Source organism: Parasteatoda tepidariorum, chromosome 3 (genome assembly GCF_043381705.1).
Source record: "Parasteatoda tepidariorum isolate YZ-2023 chromosome 3, CAS_Ptep_4.0, whole genome shotgun sequence".
Taxonomy (NCBI): domain Eukaryota; kingdom Metazoa; phylum Arthropoda; class Arachnida; order Araneae; family Theridiidae; genus Parasteatoda; species Parasteatoda tepidariorum.
This window is the reverse complement of record NC_092206.1, coordinates 65,203,841-65,230,396: the sequence shown is the minus strand read 5'-3', so window position 1 is coordinate 65,230,396 and position 26,556 is coordinate 65,203,841. Positions and strand designations below refer to the sequence as shown.

Here is a 26,556-nt window from a genome sequence, read left to right as displayed (position 1 = left end):
CAAGCTAAGCTGGAATAATGCGCATTTAGTCCTTGGTTTCCAGATCTAGTAGTTTATCGCGGTCTCCGTGGAAATCAAGATGCATCCGGTTGGCTTAGTTCAAAATTTGAAAAACTAGAGGGGCACTTCTTCTTTTTGATTTAAAAATTGAAAAAGAAAGAAAAAAATATATAAACATACCACTTTTTAAAAAAAATACTGCGGAAAATATCACATCCCTATTTTTTGGTGAAAAATACTACTGTAGTATTGAAAATACGACGTATGGCAACCCTGACTGAATCACTGTTCATATAGAAATTGTAGCTATTAGTAATCGTAGCTAATACAACAACGCCCCCTATAGTTCATTGCGATGTCCTGTTTGTTTCTGCAAAATAAATCCCAGCAGTGTTAAGATGCCCCGTTGTTGGGGTAGTTTCTAATCTCATTTGCAAATATCAGCAAACCTGCTTATTGAAACCAATCGAATTTAAATCAGAGGGTGCGTTTCTTCTTTCTCAGTGGAGCCATCTACGGCCAAGAATACGACTTCAGCCACTCACACGTCACAGCCCGTTTATAGGGCAGACTCATTCATACATCCATTCATTCATCTACAGATCGCATTTTTGATCTGATCCAGAGAACGATCAATCTCCGATTCAGTACCCCAGAGGTATTGATTTGTTATGGCAACATGGAGGTCTTTGTGACCCGACAGATTTAACGTGTGCCAGTCACCATTTACTATTACACTGGGAGTCTTCAGCCGGCGGTGATTGAACTCACGACCTCTTGGGCATAGGCCCAATGCCCTAACAACCAGGTTATCTCGGCCTTAAGAAGCCTTCTTTACCAGTCAGAATTCAACTGTCAAAGAGGAGAAGACTGGGAAAGAAAATTCTTAATATTCTTTTAATCACCTTTATTGAATTTTCAAAAATAAACTGATTATGGATATTTACTCGATGTGACGGTACAAAACACTTACTGTCACAATACTACACTTGTAAAATACAGAGCCGTTACCCAATCGCAATTTCAGATGTTAAGCGTGCGATATTTTAGACTCCTTATTAATTTTTTCTAACAAAATTATTCCAATATAATTCTGAAAACAACAGTTTTTAACAGGTAGTTAAATAGTATACAATTGCCTGTTTTTAGATCTTTCATAAGTATATTTGTTTTTATGAAATTAACGTTAAAAGAATTTTGTTTTGTCATCCAAATCAATTTTCATCAGTTTAAACTCTAATAAAATTAGATTTTAAAAAATATAAAAATTGAAAAGCGTGTAGTTTTAAATGACTTACTCTAAACCAAGAATTTCATTATTTTTTTGTTTTAAAGATTATAACCGTCGTTGAACAGTCGACCCAATTTTATGGGTTTAAGACAACTAATGTTCAACTCCGTAGCCTTGTAATTTTGAACTTAGTCAAGAAGACAAGGGAACTCCTGGATCGAGTATTGGGAGAAATTATGAGTATTGAACTGAGAAAGTATTGGGGGGCCTTCGTGGAGGACTTTTTAATGGAATTGACCCGCATTTGCGTTACATGGAGAGGAAGGCCACGAGAACCTCCCACGGTTAACCTGACGGCAAGGGGGCTTCAATCCAAGATCCGTCTACCACTGAGGATATTTTAAGTCAGTACTGTGGTCGACGCAAGCCGGGTGCGGAATTCGTATCGACTGGGATTCGAACCCAGTTCGCCGCATTGGAAGGCGAAAGCTCTATATCTTGAGTCAGCGGGACGTTGACGTCCCACTGACTCCCAGATAAGGCGCTTGTCCTAAGAAATCAGACCTTAGATATGTCTTAAGCCGATGTCTTAAGTTCCTACCACTTATATAAACTTATGGCTTCTGTCATTGCATTAAAAAACTTGGCTTTTTGATTTGTTACCAAAAGATAAGTTTTCTAAGGTTACTCGCCAACTTTTCGCTGCTGACTTTCCTAAGAACTTTCTGCCACTCCAAAAATATTGCCAGGTACTTGATACTTTTATCCCTTGAGATCTCCGAAATTTAATTACTTAATAAAATAAATCAATGATGTAGAACAGCAGTTCCCAAAAGGTGTTGAGTGGAACCCTAGGATTCCTTGGAAGTATAGCAGGGGTTCCGAGAGTTAGGGTATTTAAACCAGTAACAATAATATTTATAACCGTTCAATAATCCATATTTTATTTATATTTCGTTTGCTTATATAAAGTTATTTATGTTAAATATGAAGGAAAAATGAAGCAAAATTTTAAAAAATGCATATTTTTTAATAACAATAAGTTGAATAAATTATGCAAAGAATATACATTCATAAAAATTTCATAAGTATTTCTCATCGCGTTTTCAATATAAAATAAAATAACTATATCGCAATTCAAAATAAAATAACTATATCCAAGAATAAAGAATTGCGCTTTTTGGGTAACTATTCTCATTTTTTACAATATTAAAAAATGCATAATTCAGCTTATTATACTTGTTTTCAGCATACACACCAACAAAAAATTCATAATTATAAATATTTCATTCAACACATTCAATAGTTTCAAAATTATTACTAGTCTTTTTTTTCTTCGGTGAGTATATTTACAGAATCTAGTGAACTTCTTTTTAAAATACCAGGGGCCCGCCAAAAGAAGCTTAATCATTTTAGTGTATTACAGCCTAAAAAATGAAATGGAGAACCGCTATTATGAAGTACAATAATTCTAAAATAAGATCTTTCAACAAAATATTTGACTTCTTTTAAAAATGGTACTCAGAATCTTTTCCCACTATTTTCTTCAGTTCTAAATGCAGCTGAATATTTCATATTTCCATACAATAAAACAGAAATGAAACCAACGCATAACGTATTTATTCAGCATTAATTCTAAAACTTATACGTGTTTCTTAATAATTTAGAACTTTATAATATAATGGTTAAGTTCTTTAGAGTCATTTTCTTGAAGGATGGAGTTAGTGGCAAAAATTCTTCATTGGAGTTACCATCATTTGGTTACTATGCATTTGCTTTTAATTTTCCTAAGTCAATTGAACGTCAGCTGGGCGTGTAAAAGAAGAGCTACACTTTCTGGTCGAAGTGATGGTGAGATTGGAGGAATGACGACAGCGGCCAGACCCGTTAGTGGTAGTGGAAGATCAGCACAACTATGAAGGCTAACATCATCGATAACTACCATTTCATTCTTAGCCAAAGAACCCCATTCTTGACTGCACACTCCCCCAAATGTATACACGCAGCTCTCTGTAATAATAATAAATATTACGTTCTGAATGCATGTTATTAAAAGGAAACTAAAAGCAAACAAGAAACGTTGTGTTTTATCATTAGAATTCTAAGTTAATGATGTTTTTCTTCGGAATAATTTCACAGTAAAAAATGCACAGTTGAATTAGTAAATTAGAACTGCTCTCAACAAAATTTCAAATGTCAATTAAGGGGGAACAACTTAGTAAAATTTTTAAAAAAATTGAGAATATTTGTTTTGGCTTTCTTTTTTTAAATAGTTTATCCTTTTAAGATTATCGTAATAATATTTTGAATTGATTTTCGTAAACATTTTATAGTTACAGCAAAATATATCAAGCTCTGTGAGCATATGCAGGACGCACTGTCACATAGATGAATAAGTTGATTAATGCATTTGCTCACTACTATCAAAACATTTTAGTAAAAAACTACCATTTTATCTATTTTGTTCAAATTATTCATCTAAATTATGAAGAAAAAAAAGAATTAATGTTAATTTCAATGTAAATAGTTAAACTTTTCAGTGTTTCGTATTATCCCATCAAAAACACTTAGACCAAAGTTATGACTTTTGCCTGGGTAAAAACGTATTACTAATCAGAACTGCCTCTAATTCTAATTACGCCGAAAATTGCAAAATCTCGAAATAAAACTTTTTTTGGTTTTTCATTTTATCTCATAAAAAACACCTGGTTCGAATTTGAGACTCCTGTCTTGATAAAAGAATGTTATTAAGCATTACTTTCAAGTAGACTAATTACCTCTAATTACACCAATTATTAAAAAAATATCCTAATTCTTAAAAAAATATCGAAACGAAACTTTTTGTTTCAGTTTTTTTACTTATTTCATAAAGAACACGTGATCAAAACTTAAGACATCAATCTTGGTTAAAACTTGTTTTTCAGCATAAAAAATATTAGCAAAAGAATTCAGGATGAGTAAATACCTTTTTTGTATACAGATATGGATGAATACGTCATGCCCGAAAGCCATTGTTGTTTTAATTTAATTTGAATGAGGTACAATAGCTTGAAAATCATTTGAAAAGCTGATATTCAAAAAACAGCTATCAATCAATCTCTTTGGAATCGATAATTTTATCTTAAATCAACTAAATAAGTACTTTTCTTTAGGGTTTTGATGTTGGAAATTGAATTTTTGATATTTTAAAAATTGCTATCTATATTTTTTTCTAAATGACATCGATTTTTTTTGTCATCGCTAACCTTAATGACATGCATGAGTAAAACAATATAAATTTAAAAATTTCTAATCATATCAGATATGTTGCAAAGAATTTATTTTTAAAATTTTTCCAGTCTCTTAAATTTTTAATTTTTTTATTTTAAATTCAAGTTAATTAAAGAACATTATTTGGAATTTGTGAAAATTCGTCACTTTTCCTATGCTTTATTTACAGATTGGCCAACAAAATTTTTAAAAATCTGAAATTAATAGTAATTGAGTAAATTCAGAAGTAAAAAATGATTTTTTTTGTTTCTGCTTTCAGTAATTTTTTAGTCTTATTTTTCAATCTGATATGAAAAATTATCTTCATGCACTATTATATATTTATTAAGAATATTAGATGAAAAATATTCTGCAAATGCTCTGATAGTCTGCAATGCATGCTACCGGGAACTGGAGCTTCAAGGCTGCTACTAAACATAATACCAGACAAAATTTTTCATTGAAATTGGATCGATTGGAAATAAAAATTTTCAAATTTCAATGTCTTTGTTTTGAACAGAATTTTATTATTTATAAAACATATTTAATTCATAATTCCTTTTTTTTTTTAATCTTTGTACTTACTCGGCAATATTTTAAATTTTAACTTGCCAGTTAACAGACTGATTAAAAAGGAAATGTCCAGAGATACATAAAAAGAAATACTTTATACCAACTGCAACAACCGCAGCCCCGTGCCTCGGAGTATTTAAAAGAGTTCTTCTCATCCACTGAGCTTCATTTGCATAGTACTTATCAACTGATGCCATGCTAATTAAACACCGACTTTCCGGATGCTTTGATGCACCACCAAATAACCACATGGAGTCATGTACCACAACACATGATGCGAAAGTCCTGGGACATCGTAATGGGGGACGCGTAAGCCACCTGAAATCAGAACTGAATTTAAAATTGGTATTATCTATAAATTAGTCTAAGCCCGATAGCAAATCATATAAATATAAGTACTTGAGAGTGAAAAGTGATTACCCATTTTTATAATTATTTTATTTATTTAATATTATTATTATTTTGTAGTTAGCAGATTTTCTTGTTACAGGTGAGTAATTCTCAGAAAATATGATACTCTTGAAGAAAAAAAAATTAATTAAAATTTTTAAAATAATTTTTTTAAAGTATTTTAGTAACCTTAACCTATTTTAAGCCGAGAATAAAATTTTTATAAAATGTAGATTTAGTTTCATTGAAATATGCTTAAACTAAATTCATTAAGACACAAAAAAGGTTCGATCCATGCATGAAAAATAATACTTTATTCAAAAAGAAAAAAAGGGTGCGTATATGCACCATGTGAAAAATCAATGGCAAATCATTTAGTTGAACACTAGTTTTATGTGACATTTGTTTTATTTTTATTTTACTTACGGAACCTTAATCCATCCTAAAAACATATGATTAATAGAATTATTGTACACTTTCACAAAGTTAAATTTGTCAATAGCCGTAAAAAAAATTAATTTAAAAAAAATAGTCAGGTTTAAAAACTTTTCAACCAAAAGTTTTTACTACAATTGAATAAATAATATTTTATAGATGTCTTCAGAACCCTTGACAATAGCAGAAATAAAAGAATATTTATTGAAGCGGTGCGTTTACGCATCTTTGTCCGGAAATGGGTTAAAAAACCAGTTTAGTCAATGGAACAGTGTAGTTTACAAACAATATGGAGTTTACAATTATTTCCTGGCATTCAAGTGTCAGGAAAATACAACCAGGATAATGACATTTTATAATTTTATAGCATTTTACTTCCATTTTCTTCTACACTTTTAGGCCTGACACTTTTACCATCAGCAAGGCTTTTTTTTTTAAAAAAGAGCTCAAACTCAATAATATATTTTATATTATTAATGATTTAAAAAAGACAGGAAAATTATATCTTTTTAAATTGACTTCTCTGAAACCGTCTTTTCTTTTTTTACTGGAAAACTTATTTTAACACGTCCTTTATATTATAAAGAAACGAAAATATGTTAAAGAGAAATTATGTTACAGAGATAAGAAAATTAGTGGCCAGGAAAACGACATACTCATTATTGACTGAAAAACTTTTATTTACAAAATAGTTTGGAAATTATTCCTTTTCAAAAATGTCTTTAATAGTTTAGGAGTAAAAACTTAGATAGAGAAAAATATACAAGCAGTTTTAAAGCCAGTAACTATTTGAAAATATCGCTAATGGCTGGTCAGGCAAATGACGCTTTCAAAACCAGCTATATATATATTTTGAAACCAGTGTAAAATCATTTTAATAAGCTAACAATAATAGCAATAACCAGGATAATGATTTTAAAAAAAAAAACATTTTATTCTATGATATAAGGTTTCTGTTATGGTCAATAAATTGTCGTGTTTTGTTAGAATCACCCAGATGATATTGCAAAGAAGTTGGCTTCTTACGAAAGAGACTGAGGCTCATATTACTTGAGCACAACGAAAGCTCCTCTGAATATAATTATTTGCAGTAGGGAAGTCATAGTTTAATTTTCATTTTGTTACCGTCATTAAACAGCCGACATAAGTTTGAGTTTACGACTATCGATGTTCAACTCCACAGCCTTGTAATGTCGAACCCAATTCAGAATTAAAGGGAATTCCTGGATCAAACATTAGGACAAGCAAGCCTCCGAGGAGGACTTTTTAATGAAACTAATCCATATTTGAGTTACAGAGTGAGGAAAACATCTCTCATTTAGTCCGATGGCGAGGCTATTCTAATCCATGATATGTCAGCCACTGAGGATATTTTGTTGTCAGCACTGTGGTCGGTGCGAGCTGGGTTAACTCATTTACTCGTGTCTCGTAATCGGAAAATTAAAAATAACGTGTCTTAAATATAAAAATATGAAATTAATTAGTTTTTAGGAATTTCTTTTAATTAATAAAAATATAATTTTGTAATGACGCTTTAAAAAATAATAAATAACCTCGTCATTGCCTGGGAAGAAAATTAAAGGAACAAACACACGCAGAAAAATATAAAATTGAATTTTAAGCACGGTTCTGAAGAAAAAAATATTAACTTGAAAAGATATAATAAAAAAACAACAATATATGAAAGATTAAACAATTCTAAAAATTAAAAGAAAAAATATGTATATTGTTTTTAAATGTTATTAATTTTTTATTTTAAGGTTCCTTTCACCAATCTCCACATTCATCCTTTTGTTTTCCTGTCAAAAGTCAGTATTTTCAAATAAATGAAAGGATCACTTTGCTTACAAAATATCTAAGTATTGTAATAAAATGTAGGTAATTGTAACAAAATGAACATTTATTTGGATTTGATTACTGATGATGTTAGTTGGTAGTACAAAAACTGTAAGATTTAAGATACTTAGACTCATACATATATCTAAAGAAGAGAACAACTCACGCATCTTTCAATATGTCGTATGAGATAACGCTAGCAAGTACAGGAAAACTCATGGTGTCGGTTTCTGCGGAGACTCCTGTTCCGCCAAGACACCAGATATGATGTTCATACACAGCACAAGCCATTCCCATTCGTGGATAGGACATTGGATGTCTGAGCTTCCACTCGTCTCTTTCAATGTCGTATACCTCAATTGATGCAACTAACCTTCAAAACATTAACAGTCATTACGTATTTTAATATGCCTTTGAATTTTTATTAATATGCCGAAGTTTATCACTTTTACAGTAAATCTTCCGGAAGAAGGGCATTAAACAACATTAAAACGGAGAATAACCCGCTACAAGAACTTTTTAAGCTTAAAATCTTTCTCATTTACTGCAAACTTTGCTTGGTGCTAAGTTGAGGCACATTTTCGTTTATCATAAACCTGATTACACAATTTACAAGAACGAAAGTAGGGTTTATTTTAGTCCTTATTAAGATTGCAGTACAGAACCCCATACAAAACTTATGGAACTTAGTTCTCTGTCAAATTTGCCGGAAATTTAATATACAGTAGGGGAGAGTGGGGTTAATTGTAACAGGGTACGATTGTAACAGAGCAAATATTTCGAGTGTCGGGTTCTAGATTCGGTTCCTACGTGGCGCACAAGGTGTATTTAATAAATCTACATGTACACCCCTGCTGGCAACCACTTTTATGTACTTTTGAAAGAGTTACATCACAAGAGATATTTTCACGCTACGTAAGTACTTTTTTTGGTATTAGAGTATTACATTGTAACAAAGTAATTTTGTTTAAGCAAATAAAAATTATTAACCGAATATGTAAGTGGACACCTTAATTAACATTTCAATAAAAAAAAGATTAGTTTTGCTAATTAACTAGCATTGTTTTTAACAAATGAAGCTGAAATGGCGTCTTGGGGACAATTGTAACAATAAGTAAAGGGACGATTGTAACAGCTGAAAATAAATAATCTTATGTTTACAAACCATTACTTAACTCTTTAAGAACCACCAATAGTTTCCTATATCATTTATATTATGTTGCATGTGCATTATTTTATTTGTCACCTTTCACAGCATAAATTAAAATTTTTAACCCCTTAAAGTTAAAAGTTTAACCCTTTAGGTCTCTGCTCATTATTATTTTTACTCCTAAAATATCACTACTATTTTGATCAATAAAAAAATATATCACAACTATGATAATATGTATAATTAACTATGTTTTAGTTGAATTTATGAACTGTTACAATTGACCCCGTAAGTGGGGACAATTGTAACAAGTGCACGACTGTCAAAAATTGTTAATAACTAATATAATAACATTTAAAATAAGGTATTTATTTTTTTTCTAGTAGAGGATAGTCTACTTTACTCGTCTGTCAATTAATACTAATAATATATTGGATTTTTTGTTAGTTAAAAATAGTTAAGCAAAAAATGTTACAATTGACCCCACTCTCCCCTACCGGTCAAAAGTTTAGACTCACTTGTATTTTTTTCAAAACTTTTAAAAAAATTATATATTTCTAGCTTAAACCGGTGATTTATCAATCATGAACGTCAACAAACTTCACAAAATGCTATTTCAATTTAAAACTATGTAGAAGCTATATTGCATCAAAAGAAAAGAAAAAAGTACTGAAATACATGGATTGGTCCACTTAATCTTCCAATATTAATCCTATTGAGCTATTGTGGGATGAACTAATTAGAATTGTTAGAAAAATGCGATGCACCAATCAAAACCTCATGGGAATCTTCACTTAGTTGCTGGAACCAGATCTCAATTTGAAAATTGCAAAAACTAATAGAAAGAATGTCAAAAATATGCACTGCTGTGATTAAAGCCAAAGGAGTATGTTTCGAAGAATCCAAGATTGGACGGAAATCATAAGTTATACATAAAATTATAGCATACCACACAAGTTATAGCATACCTTACCGCATAAGTGTACCTATATTTGTCAAAATAAAGTTGACTTGTTGTGATTTTCAGTTTAAAAACGTTTTTATTTGCTCATTTTTGAAAATTCAAGAGTGACTCTAAACTTTTGAGCGGTACTGCATAGTAGTTCAAAATGCTCTGATCAAAAGTTCTTATTGACACAGCGTCAAAAAATTGATAGTTTACAAAATACGGAGCCACAAATAATTAACGTTTTCTATTTTCTAATACAGTCACGATATTAGAATTCACCAATGTGCACCACATCGAAGTTGTTGGATCGGATTTTACACATGCTAAAACCATTATAAGGGCTGATTGCTTTAAAAGATACGTGGATAATACACTCACACTGAGCTCGCAAATATCCAATGCTGCATGCAAGCTTACTTCAAGCATCTTTCACCACTGCGACCGTTGCATATATCTCTTATATTTGAGGCTCCCTATGTCGGAAACTATTCCTTTTTGGGCTTTGAGTGAATGAGAATATTTGATCAGAATGTTTTGAAGAACTACTACACATCGATGACCCGATATTATGGTTCAACATTGGATGAATTTTTCTAAAAGCTTAATTGAGAGAGCACCGATAACATCACAAAGGTTGTTATAATTAGAAGTTCTCGGTTTAATATAAAGCACAGTTTGATTCAACTACCGTTTAGTTATGCAGACTGTAAAATTAGTAAAAGTAAAATTGACTTAGAAGTTATTTTTACAAGATAAAATTAATTCTGACTCCTTTACTCATATTTCAATGATTTATCCGCAAATAATTTCATTATCTTCCTTCCCCAAGCAATTTCCTTACATCATAATTTTGTACTAAATAAAATCTTAAATTGATAAAGAAAAGAATACCAATTGTAAAAATACAAGGGTCGTTTAATAAAGCGTTTAGGAAAAGGTTAAAAAATTAAATCTGTTTTTATATTTTTCTTGTGTGGCACCATAAACTACTCTAATATTTCTCTATCTATTGGCAACAATACAGCTATTATTCATTTTGTTGGATTGTTTGAAATAATAATTTAATTAGTGTTAAGAAATTAGCTATTAAGTATTTATTTGAACTAATTTTGTATTTTTAAAGAAATAAAAGCTTGGTAACGAAAAATTATTTTGATCTATTTTTCATCCTTCCTAAACCGGCTGTAAAAATTTTAAGCATAAACTGTGTAATGGTGCAGCATACTATTATACCAATTATTGGTGACGGAGCTTGCCTTTTTCGAGCAATAGCAGACGATATCATATTTTGTCTATGTAATATTCTGTTCCACGGTATTTTGTCCGGGAGAACTTTTGAAGCACAGTAATTTGATCGGATAGTGCTGATTTTTTTCTTTCTTCTACTCCTATTATTTTTTAACCAACAATAACTTTTTTTACATAGATAAATTATTATTAAAACTCCAATTATAAGTGAGGAAGAGTTGTTTTAACTTTATGAAACGTACACAAGAGAGAGTTTACGGAATATCCACAGCTGTCATGCCACTCAATTCCGCAGATAATTGGAAGTTAAAGATACGTAAAAATATTTGTTGATAATTTGAAGGAAATAGTATTTTCTGCTGCATGTCTATTTTAAACTTTTTAAACTTATTAACTTTAACGAATATTCATCACTCGTTGTAAGCCAAACTTTGCAGTTTTGGCCAATAATTTTGCATTGCAAATTTGCAAATTCAAAAATTTAGTTCTTTATACGTCACATTCCCAACCGCCACTTAGCTACAATGGGGAGAGAAAAAAAAACAATCTTCAAAGGGAAGGGCAATTTCTCAAAATTCGTTTAGTGAAATGATTTATCAAGCTTCACTTGGTATTCTAGCTGATATTTTTCAATGCTAAGCTTCTCCTCACTTTTCCTCCATCCAAAATGAAACAGAAGAAGACCAAATATTGTTAATTCGCATCATTTATCGCTAATTTCTACTGAAATAAAAACTAAGCTTTTCTGTTTTGAAAGTATTCCTTATTTTATCACGCCACAGTTTACGTATAACTGAACTACGGCTCAGTAATATTCCCCAGAGTTACGACATTGGGCACAACAAAATAATTACCTTCCATTATTATCCCTGCCTCCTATAGCAAATATTTTATCTTGATAGGCAACAAGTGAATGATGAGATCTTGTGCAAAGCATGTCAGATTTCTGGACCCACTCACTTGAATGTATGTTTAAACAGAAGACAGTTTTAGTAGATACCATTTCTCCACAGTTTCGCTTGTCTGGATCACAACCACCTTTAATTACGATTAAAAGCGTCTATTAGTATCACGTTAGCTCACATTGCACAAATAATATTCCATGTTTAAATAATTTGTAACGCTTGCTACGTAGAGAAACGTCTCTACATGGTTCAGAAACGTTTTTATTTACTTCCTGAAATATAGGAATGCTCCTTTCTTGGAACAACAATTAAAACCTTCAAATTACATTTTTGAAAAGTTTCATAATCATTGCTAATATTTTTTATAACCATAAGTAGTAGAGATTTTATTTTATTTTATAACCGTCGTTGAACAGCCGACCCAATTTCATGGGTTTACGACTACTAATGTTCAACTCCGTAGCCTTGTAATTTTGAACCAATCCAGAAGACAAGGAAACTCCTGGATCAGTACCCCCAGAGGTATTGATTTGTTGTGGGAACATGGAGGACTTTGAGACTCGACAGATTTAACGTGCATCAGTCACCATTTACTACACGGGGAGTCTTCGGCCGGCGAGGATCGAACCCACGACCTCTTGGATATGGGCCCAGCGCCCTACCGACCAAGCGATCCCGGCCCAAAGTAGTAGAGATTGTAATGTTAAACACTATTAGAAATTTTGAAAGGTATTGGAATATGATGTGGTTCAATTTGAATGAAAATATGGTTTAATTTCAGCGCAATAAATACAGTTTGCACTGTATTATGATTCGAGGTACTGATTTTATTATTTAAAATTAAGCTCATTTTTCTGAGAAAGTACATTTATCAAACAGAAAGCTTTTAAACTTAGGATCAAAGATTTAAAAAAGACTAAAAAAATGAATAGCAATTTGTTACAGAATTTTTTTGCATCCAATACTTTTTGTGACATTTTCCTTTACTGATATTTTAGTTTGAGATATCGCAGTAGCATTATAAGGGTTGTTTGTATCCCGGAAAAGAGAAAAAACAATAGTAAAAACATTTCATTTTTAGTTTGTTTACCAAGACTCATGAGCATTGTTTTTCACTTCAGATTTTTTAAAACTTTTAATAAATCTTCATAGCCTAGGCTCTTTATCTCTGCCGAAAACAAGCTTAATATAAAATGGTTTTACTACCAGCCTTTCTTCTTTTCCGCCGCCTTGCATAATAGTCGTCTTCTAGCTACTAGTCAGTCTGGTAACAGTAATAACAGTAAAACAGTAACATTAATAACAAAAAGTTTCTAAAATGAGTACTTTTGAGTCAACTATTGACAAGTCTAAAAAATTTAAAAATAAAATTTAAATGTTTCAAAATAAAGCAACTAAAATATCCTTTATATGTCTTCTGGTATCAAAATGTTACATTTTGAAACCCCATACAAAAAATTTATGGAGTTTATAAAACTATCCTACGTTTTAAGGAGATAGGGAATGTTTTTGAGGAATAAGGAGGACATTTTATGCTATATGGTAATATATTGACAAATTTATGAAAGTAAACTGTCCTTATTTTATGAAATGACAAGGTGTACTAAATGAAAAAACAACCATCAAGTAACGTTTTAACGGCCGTGGTATACATGCATTTAAGTTACGTATGAAATAGATATTCTATTAAATGCTTAGATCTTCGTTGGATCGTTACGTTTATGGTCATAAGTTTTATATACTGATTATTTGCTCTATACATCACAGATCATTTTTATGTGCTTCACCTGTGACATATATAAATTCTCGATGATAAACAGCAGCATGATAATTTCTTGGTTCAGGTAGAACCCCAAAATACTCCCATCTATTCTTCAATGGATGATACAGCAATATCAATTTACCTGCAAAACAAATCCTTTTATCAATACATTTCATTAAAGCATTTGATTGCAGGATACGAAATATAGGCTGGAAAAAATTCCATGCCTCTTACTTTAAAGGAAAGTTGGTGGAAGAATATACTAATTGAAGCTTAGAAAACACTCAGATTTCTTTGATTAAAAATATGGATATACGAAAACTATATGTATAAAGATAAGGCACTCATTTTTTTTTCATAGATTCTTCTTTTTGACACTTTAATGTGTTCTTCGAAGACTCAGTAGTCATATTGAGTAAAACTTTTTGTGCATAACGTAATATTTTCTTAATTATGAGTTCGTAACAGTTATTTATGATTGTTAGATTAATCTTAAATTATTTCTTGAATCCACAATGGTGGATATGAACATGGCGCAAGATGTCATAAAAGAAAAGCCAATGTTTTTTAAAAAAGAAAAGTGTTCATTATATAATTTTTCAATATTTATGACCCTAATTATTTTCATTTAGATGAAAAAAATTTCGTCCAATTAACGAAATTTAAAAAAATGTAATAGTTTCTTAAATATTTAAAATATTTGTAAAATATTGAGTCCATTCAGTTACTTCCAAATTAAGTTCTTTGAAAACTAAAAGTTTTGCTTCTGGCTTAAGGTACCTAAACTGTGTTTTTTTTTCTTGACAAAAAAGCGTGAGAAACCTTTTTCTGTTTTTATTTTAAGTTAACTTGTTTCCTCGTGCACTAATATAGTTAACTTTGGTATCCGAGTATGCTACTGCGCGTTACAAATACATATAAACTGTTAAATGTTTTTTTTAAATCAATAGTATTTTGTTTTACCATAAATCATATTAACAGGCTCCCTCGGTTGCAAACCTCCCATTACAAGAACGACTGGGAAAGAATCATCTTGAAGGGTCGTTACGGTTCTCATGTCTCTTGCAAATGGAGGTATGTGATCCACTCTTCTTAAACCTAAAATCTTTCTACAGAAATAACAAATGAGAAAGGAAAAACTTTGAATAAGCTACAGAAAAGAAAATTCTAACCAATGAGAAAACACGATAAATATGAAATGAAAGTGCATAAATATTAGATCAAAAATGAAATTCATTTCTTTTTAATTTATTTAATATTAATAACTTAATATAACTTATCTAACTTAAAATAACTTATTTTTCGAACACTTATGAAGCAAAGGGTGCATTTTAAAGCCACAATGATCTGAACCATTCTTCGGCTTATGATGTCTATCAAAACCGAGTTATCAGTGTGTTTTTCTTACAATTATTAGTAACAGTATAAAAAAGTAGATTATTAATTAAATAAAACTGTATGAACAATATGTAACTCTTGAAGATAATTTATTAATTTATGATTGTTTACGGAGTACAAAGCAATACAGTACTACATATTCCAATTTTTTTTTATCCTTGCTGCAAATTTTCCGCTGAATTAGCACTTAGTAAATTACTTAATTTTTTTTTCTTAGTAGCTGCCTCTCTCACTGCCTTTATATTATTAGTTTTTTAAAAACACGTTTTTAGGTGGATCAACTATTCATCGATTTTCATAGACTCTAGTTTAGGGAACCACAAAATGACGAGTCCGTGACCGATTTCCACCTTTTCAATTTACACTTAAAATATTTGTCCTATGGAGAGCAGTGCTGTGGAACAAATTGAACTTCAACTTGGAATCATGGAATGAGTCTGTGCACTTGGATAATGAAGAATCACATAACAGTATGTTCATGTAGGTGGACTACTGTCTATCTAACGAAAAAACTCCTTCCGCCACGGAGTCTGAAACTTCCTGCTGCTACGGAAACAAGAAAAAATAAACTTTAAAGAAGAGAACCATCGATACTTTTCTCGCCGACCACAATCAAAGATAATCTTCCCCACACCCAATCTTCTTTCACACCCAATTTTACAATAGTTTAATCTCGTGACCATAATCGCCGACATTGCTCTAGACCAGTGGTTCCCAACCTTTCGTAGACCATCGCCCCCCTCTTGGGGTTGGTTGGCACATATCGCCCCTTTCTCTTTTTGCTCAAAAAACTATTCATTGTTGCTTGTGAGCAACCAAACACTGAAAATATGCTAAGTCATTTGATTTTAATTTAAATTGTAATGCAAATAAAGAAGTCCATTTATCCTGTCATTTTTATTAATTAAAAAAAATTTTGCATCTTTTTTTACAAAAAGAAATGATAATTAAAACGGAATAATCAAAATAAAAGTACATTTTTTTAAATTCATATTTTAATGTAATCAAGANCGTAAAATAAAGTGACTTTCAGAATATTATAAAATACTCATAATTTCCACTAAAAAATAATGGTAAATTGCGCATGGGGTGCACTTTCGAAGAAAAAAAAAATGGCGATCGGGTGGTGACTGTCAGTAACATTTTTAATTGCCATTTGTTATTTTTAGTCATCCTGTGACCGGTGATGACTTTTCATTTTGTCCTACATATGAAGCTTATGATGACCGGCCATCATATCACTACTGTTAATGTAATGAAATAGCTTGATATAATAAAGTACGATGTTACTATGTCCTTTTGTGCGGCTATTTATGATATTATAAATGATGATAAATAATGACATACTAAAAAAAATTGACTCCGGACGTTGTTTTGAACCATTATATTGTTTAACTTTGCTGTAACCTTAATATGGAACTAAGTTGAACTCATTCTTTTTAACATTCTTTTTAAGCCTGATATCTCAATATTTTAGTTTATCTGAAATGAAAACAATTTAACAAAACAGTAAACTTTCAATTTAGCTCAATATTTAATTTGCAGCGAATCTGCACCATATTATGGTTCAAAGTACCAATATTATGGTTCAACGTGAAACCCTAAAAGTTTAAGGTCCCTTAGCCAAAAAGCATCCACAAAAAATAATTTTGAAATTTAAAACGTTGAAACTGCTTATCGCAGTGAACAGACTATAACAGTTAAGAAGAGTAGAAAATAGTGAATCCAATATATAATCTTTTATAATCATCACCATTAATTTCAATATTAAATGAATAAATACGAACACATAAAATACTTCTTACTTTGTTTTCTTAAAAATGTTACCAATATGCCCACATATTCCTAAATTAGGGTCCACTTCTTCTGGTAAGGTAAGATATCGTTTGACTTTAGTTCTACTGGTCCCTTTTGCCGGGGATACTGTATATCCTTTTGGAAGAGTTCCCAAACGAATATTTAACTCAGAAGAGAAAGTTTTTGGATCTGGCAAAGGTGGCCAATCCTGTAAGAAACAGATCATTTCATTAAACATATGTTTAAACTGATGATTTATCTTTAAACTCTTTTCTAATCGATGGATTAAATCTTTTCGTGGATCAGAATTTCAAAATCTCTTTAAGTTTAAGGATTATATTTGAGATAAAAGTGCCTATGACATAAAATTTTTATTTTTTTCCCACAATGTTAAAAATACTGCAGTTTTCTGAACTATAACAGCGTGTAAATTTTCTACAACCCTTTTTAGATGCCACCTAGAATCACATTACTTCAGCACAGGTTAAAGATTATCACACGATACTATGGTTCAACTTGATACTATCACAGGGTACAGGGTATTTTTTATACAGTGCTAAAAATATTGAAGTATTTTGAACTATAATATCACGAGAACGTTCTACAACCTTATTTAAATGCCACCTAGAATCACATTACTGTAGTGCAGGTTACAGATTAAAAAAATATCACATGATACTATGGTTCAACTTGATACTATCACAGGGTACTGGTTTTTTTTCGTACAGTGCTAAAAATATTGAAGCACTTTGAACTATAGAATGGTCTGCAATCTTAAGGTGCCACCTTGAATAGATAATACTATGGTTCAATTTGGAAAAAACATGACTTATTTTATCAGAAAACATAATTTAGCCAGTAAACCATTTTAAAGTTTTTAAGAGAATTATAATATGATTCACTTTATCAATGTTATGAGGTTAAACGACGAACCAAATATTTCTGAGAATATTGTAGGCACTTTGCATATCAACGTAATCTGATTTTTTTTTAAATTAATAAACATTTCCTTGATTCATGTCCACCTTTTTCAAAACTATAAAAATATTTGTAAACATTGAATAGTAACCTCATTTTATATAAAACAGCGTCATGTGCTGATGAAGTTGAGCAAATTTACTGCATCCTCTTAAGAAAGTGTCTACTTAGATCAGATTAATACAATATAGGTAAATCCTTACCTTTAATCACACAATACAATGATTGAATTTAACATCTTATAAAGGTTATTAATATTTGCGAGATATTTAATATAGTTCTGAGTATTGGTTTTATGGTTCAACATTGAATGAGAAATTTTTCTAAGTGCGAAAAAATTACTCTAAATATATTTTCTGTAAAAAAAATTTCTTGTGAAATTATGCTGCATTTTCAAAGGCTTTTTTCTAAAGGCGAAGACATTGTGATTGATTAGTGTATAAAAAATGCATTATTTTGAGAGTACTAGAAAACTGTAATTCCTATTGAATTTTTAAAAAAAACTTCTAAATAAATAAAATAGAGCTACACCTTTGTTTAGGAGTTAAACGTTTATCCATAGTGACATATTTATTATACTCTTATTTTCTAAAAGTAATCTAAACCGTAATATAAAGTACAGTTAATTAATTCAATAACATTTCATGATCATGTAATTAAAATCCTTTTTTAATACATTTTTGGCATTAAAGTTATAGATATATCCAAAAATAAACTTTTCGCAAGCATTCAAGTTATTTGGTTCTAAATGAGCTTGATTGTTATTTCTTTCCTTGCTTTAAACTTACTTACTCAGACTTTGAAAAATTTCAGGTAAAAAAATAGTTTTTATAGGAGGATAGCTATAATCTCTATATGGATACATAAAGAACATCTTTTAAAATTACAAAGTAGCCAAATTCATCAACTGAATTTCCTATAAAATTCTAAATCTGTTTAAATAATGAAAGATTTTTGAAAATAAGATAGAATGAAAAAAGCATGACCTACATCAATTTGAACCCTTTGAAATAATTTCCATTTATCACTATAAACTTCTGCTTGAGGAGCATACAGTTTTCTTCTGATATCAGATCCTTCTGTATAAAGCTAAAATATAAATATGCATGAGCAATAAATGGGGAAGAGATTTAAAAAAAAATTACGAAAATAAATTCTAAATAATTAATATAAATGCAAAAAGGAGGAAAACGAGAGAATTACTTTTTAGATCGAGAAATTGTAATGAAAAAATTGCATACTCAGTTTTTCAAATAAATATTTCTTAATTCTAAAATTTATTCCCCCTTTTGCTTTTTATAGCAAGCAAAAGGATTTAATGGAGGATTAAAAAGATGTAAAGGGAGATAACGATTTAAATTTTTAACAAGAACATGGTTTTTGGTCATACAAAAAATTGTGACCAAAGCAAGGTCCTGCATTTTTTTTATATATAAAAATTAACGAAACAAAAAACAGTTTCTCGTTTTGTGACGTCTTAAAAAGAAGTTGTGACTTGTTGAAGTTTTTTTTTTTAAATTTAGGAATCCTTTATGAAAACCTTATAGATATAGTATAGCTTTGGAAAATAACTAACAATATTTTATGATATGATAATTTTAAGAAAAATGTGTAACATAAACTATATCTTACACCTTCTAGTTATATAAATAATAGATGATAAGATGAAATTTTCTAAAAATTACAACTTATATTAAGCTTATATACTTTTATTGTACCTTAACCAAAAATTAAAATACGAAATGTATGAATAATTCAATATTATTCGACTATAAGTTATTGACTACCTGTTAAGGTATTAGGGCAGGAAAGCATCAAATTAAATATTTATTGAATTTCTCCAAACTTTAAATGGTTCTTATAATTAAAATTTTTAAATAGCCAAAAATCTTCATTAAAAAAATTTTTTCAACAGCATCAGCAAAACATGCCCACTTTTCCTTTTGTAATTTTAAAAATATCAGCCCCACTACCAGGAGATAAAGTAAACTTAAGCATAGCTGTGAAAAAAATTATTAAAAATATTTAAATATTAGTGGACACCATTCCCCCCTCACTTTTCTTACAAACCCACATGATTTCTATGCAATCATTTTTATTTCAAAACAATAGAAAGATTATTAGATTAAAATAAATTATTTTAATTGAAACATTTCAAAAGATGTTTTATTTTATTATCCCAGATTTGGTTCGATAAATTTAGTTTCCAAATCTATTGGGATAAAATTTAAGCCTAATCATTTTGNAGGCAGGATCCCCCTCTGCCCTGTGCGTCTCCAAACACGTCTTCGATGATCGTCAGGACACAGTTGGAAGCAGGATTCGTCGCTAAATACAATACATCCCCAGTCGGCATCATTCCAGCCTGATCGAGCGTCGATTTTGCGCGTCTTAGTGCGTTCTTGGTGCTTCGATTTTTTTGTTATAGAGTGTATAAATAATGGATGGTAAATTGAAGTTTTCTAAAAATTACAACTTATATATAACTTATATACTTTTATCTGACGTTAACCAAGAATAAAAATGCGAAATGTATGAAGAAATCAATATTATTCGACTATAAGTTATTGATTGCCTGTTAAGGTATTAGGGCAGGAAGACATCAAACTAAATTTTTATTGAATTCCCCAAAATTTAAATGGTTCTTATAATTAAAAATTTTTAATAGCCAAAACTTCATTGAAAAGAAATAACATTTTAAATAGCATTAACAAAACATACCCACTTTTCCTTTTGTAATTTTAAGAATATCAACCCCACTACCGGGAGATAACGTAATAACTGTGAATAAAATTATTAAAAATATTTGAATATTAGTGGACACCATTCCCTACTCACTTTTCTTACAAACCCCCACGATTTCTATGCAATCATTTTTATTTCAAAACAATAGAAAGATTATTAGATTAAAATAAATTATTTTAATTGAAACATTTCAAAAGATGTTTTATTTTATTATCCCAGATTTGGTTCTATAAATTTAGTTTCCAAATCTATTGGGATAAAATTTAAGCCTAATCATTTTGCTCAGTTACCATTGTAACTTCATCTACAAATCTAACTTTTAAAATAATTTTATTTAATTCTTTCATTTTTACTGAATTTTTGGCAATATAAAAACTCGTTAAATATTCAGCAAGCCCGATATTAAAAAAAAATAATATGGAAAGTTAATTCCCCTGAATGTTTCCAAATTTTGCATTAATTATTTTAATTGCATCTTTTAAATTAACACAGTTTTACATAAAGCTTATTACAAAAGTAAATACAACTTTTTTGCTGTTTACTAATCACATAAAATGATCAATACATATATACCTATTTGAATTCGTTTATCATATAATCTAGGATCAATTTTATGAAATAAACTTGGCTTTGAGTCTTTATTTTAATTTGGAATAAAAATTAAAATGAAAAGCATAATAATAGTAGAGAATAATTCTCAGGAGGGATGATGAATAAATGTAACAGAAAAATACCGTTAAATTATTAATGCATAAAAAAATAAGTAAAAAAAATACTTTTATAACTTTTGTTAGTTGTATGCTGATGACAAATTGATGGAACCATATACAATTTGATTCAATGGTCTATACAAATACGCCGAAACGTCTTTAGTTATATATCATACAGTTATTTTTTTTTCTGAAGCATATTATTTTCCATATATTTCACTGTTCCTTCACTTTTTTCGGACACTCTGTGTGAATTCTTATTTGTCAGTTGAGTTTTTCTGCAACCTGAATGAGAAAATTACTCACTGGATATTTATTGTGCGATATCAGACTCCTCGTTCGATGTCCACGAAATACAGCTTGAATCTTAGTAGCTGCCTCATTCATGACGCCTTCATCGATATTTTCGTAATTCTGAAAGTCACAGTCACAATATTAGTATATTAGTCATATAATTATTTCATTACATTAGTTATATAATTATATTAAATTTAAAAATACTTTTCCTGACAAAATAATTTCGAATGGATTAAACAGCTAATAATAATTGTGTAAAACTAATCAGTGACAATTTAAATGTGATGTTTCTAAGTCTTGTAGGGACAATAAATATTTTTACAGAGTGTTTCATAAAGACCACCCTTAATATGCATTTTAGAATCTATTTTAAGAATAAAATCAAAAATTACGTCCATTAGAGATTGAGAATTAATATTTAAGTAAGTAAAACGTTGGACTTTGTCCATGCACTGTTGAAGTTAATAACAACAAAAGAAGAATTTAATCTAAAGCCATAGTGAATTTAAAGGAAAGCTTTTTAAAGATTTATTTTATATACTTTCTAGAATTATCAAATGCGATAACACCAAGTCAAATGAGAGCAAAGTCAATTTATCATTAGCAGTTTCAGAAATATTTAATACCTTATTTTGAACAGATTAACTTTCCGATATAATATTTTACTCTGAATCGAATTAAGATTTAAGCTGGTTTTTTTTTTGTCGTATACCTGTTTAGGGCAGTGGGAGTGCGATTGTTCCTGTTATTTAAGCTGTTAAGACGTACAATTTAGAAGTAATTTAAATTTTATTTTAAAACATCACACATTTTGACTCATATCTGACATTGCAAATGTAAGTACTTAAAGTATTGGATCCCGTGTACAGTTTCGGTTGCTAGATATAAAAGTAGTACTTAAATAGGTGTAAGTCACAAAGTGTACTTTTTATGCATTAAATCATTTTAGCTCTAGAGCTTCAAAATTATAAATTCTGTTCATTTTGGTTTTGATCTTTTTTGATTTAGAAAAAATAAATGAGCATGATCAAATATATTGGTGGTCCGTATAGCAATAGCAAACACGTTAATATTCATTAGTACAAAACAATACTTTTTATCGGTAAAATTTTTTATAACTTTTAAACTATTGCTAATAGTTTTACCGACTTGGTTGAGATTTTATTGAATTCAGAGTAAAAAAAAATCGGAAACAATATGTCCCCACTTTTGACTTAACACTTCACCATTTAGTTGAATGTAAGCAAAAGAAATGGAAAAGAAACCAATAGATGTAAAACTATTTATCCCCTTTGTCCCTCTCCCCTCATTAATTTCTAGATTGGGACTTCAGCTCATCGGGGAAGAAGTTAACTTCAAACATTCAGATCGGGCCTAATTGCCTTTTTTTAAAACAATATCAGCGTTCCCATAAATAGTTCTGTATTCAATTACTCAGGTGCAGGTCTCAAATTTTAGAATCATATTACAAAGAATTTGAATCATGAACCCATAGGTCTGTGAATTGATTTTGTTTCGGCTATACTAAAGGCTTCTCTTCCAGTAAAATCGATACTTATCTAGTTTTGGCAAAGGCAGCTAGCCTTGAAAGTTGGACAAAATTCCCGTTTCTTGCTACTTTAGATGTCAATTTTAAGGTTACACCAAACATATGTTTATTTTTTAGGAGCTACTCATTAGTATGTATTCACAGAAATATTTAACTTAACGTTTCACTGTTGATACTAGTAGATTTTGGTGATTAAAGTCTAAGAAAATAGCCTTTTTTCGAATATTTTAGAATGACCTTCGATAGAAAAGTCAACTGAAAGTATTTATGTCTTAATAGTTAACGTGAACGTACTAGAATATAAAATACTGACGGTTAGTGTAGTGAAAGTTTCAGCCAAGTCAAAAATGTCAAGTGTCCAATCGTGCCGGACTCTTATAAAAAAAAAATATCTCTTAATGTAACTAAAGCTAGACTAATATTATTGCTTTACTTTAACATAGTTTGGTTACCAAATTAACCTCTAGATGAACGCTTTCCTAGAAAATCCAAAATGCAATCATTTAAAGGAATTATATTTAAACCTCGAATTTCAAGATAAATTTCAACGTTGTTTAAACTACACAATTTATTCAAGGTATAATTTTTTTTTACTCAAATTGAAGACAATAAATCTCATCAATTGTTTTTACACACCTAACTTTACTAAAATGATAATTACAAATTCTAACAGTGTATGATATCATGAAATAAAGGAAACAAAGGATGCAAACCAATTACGTTTATTGGCATTTAGGTTCGTTAGCCACAACAACCACTTGACACTAGTTCAATTGTGGTAGGAAACTGTTAACAAATGCTTCCTTCAGAATCGTTCAAAGCGCCGTTGTTGGATCTATTTAATAGCAACAAAAATAGCCAACAGATAGTGCTGTACGCTATACTTTATTCTCGGAACAAATACAGATACCATAGGTTTGTGATCGAATCTGCGATATTTTAGTACCGGAAACATGCGTTGTTCAATAGAATTCATTTTTAAGCCTCCTAATCGTATATAACAACCTTCTTTCTCGTTTTTTGACGCTGGAACTAATAACTCTGGTCATCGATGACTTGCAACGCCATCTGTTGAAGCTAAACTCCAGAACGCCAACGTCTCAGCTTCCACAACAGATTTCCCTTTGTTTCATTTTTTTATCGCTCTTTGTTTCTGAGATTTTTAATTCTAAAATCAGTAATTCTGTCACTGAACTCCTTGTATACGAGTATAAATCAGATTCGTCTTTATGTTCTCTACATCTCTTGCAAGATAGTCGCACTAGTAGTGAACCATCCTGTATCGCAAAATTAATTGACAAAAAGAGAAAATAAATTTTAAAAATGTATATCTACCCATTTAGGGTCACTCGTCGCAATATAGTCGATGGGCAGGGCTATTGCGGCAGCACCTGTGACTGGACGGGGGAGAGAAGCCCCTTCAGTGAATTTGTCAATTTCTCTGTTATAAAAGTCGTTTTCGTTTAGTACTTCCTTGGAGTTAAACACATTGTTCATTCCGCCTAATAAATATACACGTCTACCTAAAAAGAAAGTTTTATTTTATATTTTAAAGAGAGGGTAGCATGAAGGCGAATGAGACTGAACACGAAAAACTTGACCATTATACTTCAGTAAAAAAATTTAAAATAAAAATGAATTTGTAATAGTATAGTTACTGAAATTTTAGCTTAAAAGGTCCATTTCTGTTTTTTTGTGTGGACCGAAGTTATTTTTCATGTGCAGCGTGAGGAAAAAAGCTGTACTCCTAAATAACTTTTAATTTAACGATAGGATCACTACGACTTAATCTTAATGGTTAGACGGGGTGGTCTCAGATATGCTAATTAATTAGTGAAAATAGTATTTTAAGGTACGGAATAAGACATAGAAGCGCACTTTCTATGAACAAACATAGCTTCTTCTTGGCGGATTTGGATTCTTCACATATGGGGGAGTGGGTAATATGGGAAATATGGCTCCAAGAGTTTCCTCTGGTGAGCAGTCGAAAGTTTAGACCCCTTAATGTTACTTTTAGTTTTTTCATATTTCGCCATATCTCGAGAAGTAAATTATTTATCGAAAATTATTTGCACAAAATTAGATATTATAAAATATTAAATTAATTTTTTCACAAATAATTTCATGCAAAAAATATTTGTTACTTCTTATTTTTTAACAATAATAAAGAAAATTAGTTTGAAAATAATTTTAGATCGTTTTAAAGAATGTAATTTTCTATGGTAAAATATAAAATTTGACCAAAATCGGTCGAATAATTCTCGAAAAAACGAAATTCAAATATACGACTTTTTTTAAAATTCAATAACTACGAAACTATTCGACCGATTGCTTTCAAATTTTGTAATTCGCCATATAAAATTACATGATTTAAAATGTTGTGAAAAATTTGTTATATTGAACTATATTATGCTCAACTTCCTATTATGTCCAAAAGAAAATCAAAGGTAGAAGGTGCTCAAAAGTAGAAAAGGGTCTTAAAATCAAAACCTGAGGGTTAAAGCTGCTAAATGTACAATTGACGGTGCCATCGTTGAATGCGTCCATGCTGCTCTCAGCTCGTGGTAAAAAAAAAAAAAGCAATTCATATTCAAGATAAAAAGAAAGAAATGAACTAGAGTGGAACAAAAAAATCAATGCTGAACCTCAAAATTGTAGATTAGTTTTAATGAACAAGAATCGAATGCATCTACGCTGCAAACAAATCATAGCACAAAAAAGGGGATCCAAACTACAATAATAAGCACACGCTCTAAAATATTTTCCTAAATTCAAAATGCATGCAGAGTGTTCCGTAATAACCCCTTAATTTATATTAAAAGAATCGTTGTCAAGAATAAAGTGTAAAAAAAAGTATGCACATTAGAGGTTACGAAAGAAAAACAGAAACGATATCGAAGTCTGTTGAATCACTAGAGGAGAAAGCGAGCTAAAAAAACATCAAGACCACCAAGTGTATTTTATAATCACCTTTAAATGATACTCTTTTTCCTCAAGTAATAAACAAAATTTTATGGTTTCGGTCCAAACTTTCTGAATTGTGTTGTGATTCATTAAATTTCAATAGCGTTTTTGTTTTTACTTGCTTGAATATTGTACTGTGAACCCTGACGAGTATACTGTTTTTTGCTTCAATTTTGATAAGTAATTTTTTTAAGTAGAAGATAGTAAGGGTGGTCATTACAGAACACCTTGTATCGTCAATTAGGATTACTGTGTACATCTTTCAAATACAAGTTTGGGGCGAAAATAGCAGTCTCTCAAATGGCCACTGAAGGCTCTGCAAAGAATCAGGACTCTTATTTAAGAGTATGGCAAGAGTCTCCTAATTGAAAATAGAATTCAATACCGCAG

At 30.3% G+C, this 26,556-nt stretch overlaps 1 protein-coding gene across 2 annotated transcripts in view; it reads right to left on the bottom strand.

The window, feature by feature from the left end:
• Positions 1-2,831: 2,831 nt before the first annotated feature.
• The window catches only part of LOC107445667 (beta-scruin), a 47,499-nt gene continuing 23,774 nt past the window's right edge, over positions 2,832-26,556 (bottom strand). The window contains exons 10-19 of one of the 2 annotated variants that reach the window (XM_043051684.2): positions 24,538-24,725; positions 21,663-21,770; positions 18,892-18,990; positions 16,932-17,131; positions 14,692-14,837; positions 13,754-13,870; positions 11,916-12,099; positions 7,881-8,087; positions 5,154-5,371; positions 2,832-3,241 (exon numbers count right to left, since the gene is read on the bottom strand). In XM_043051684.2, coding sequence (XP_042907618.1) covers positions 3,024-3,241; positions 5,154-5,371; positions 7,881-8,087; positions 11,916-12,099; positions 13,754-13,870; positions 14,692-14,837; positions 16,932-17,131; positions 18,892-18,990; positions 21,663-21,770; positions 24,538-24,725 — 1,685 coding nt within the window. In that variant the 3' untranslated portion in view covers positions 2,832-3,023. The remainder of the gene's footprint in view (positions 3,242-5,153; positions 5,372-7,880; positions 8,088-11,915; positions 12,100-13,753; positions 13,871-14,691; positions 14,838-16,931; positions 17,132-18,891; positions 18,991-21,662; positions 21,771-24,537; positions 24,726-26,556) is intronic. The other variant, XM_043051685.2, reaches the window with a different exon arrangement.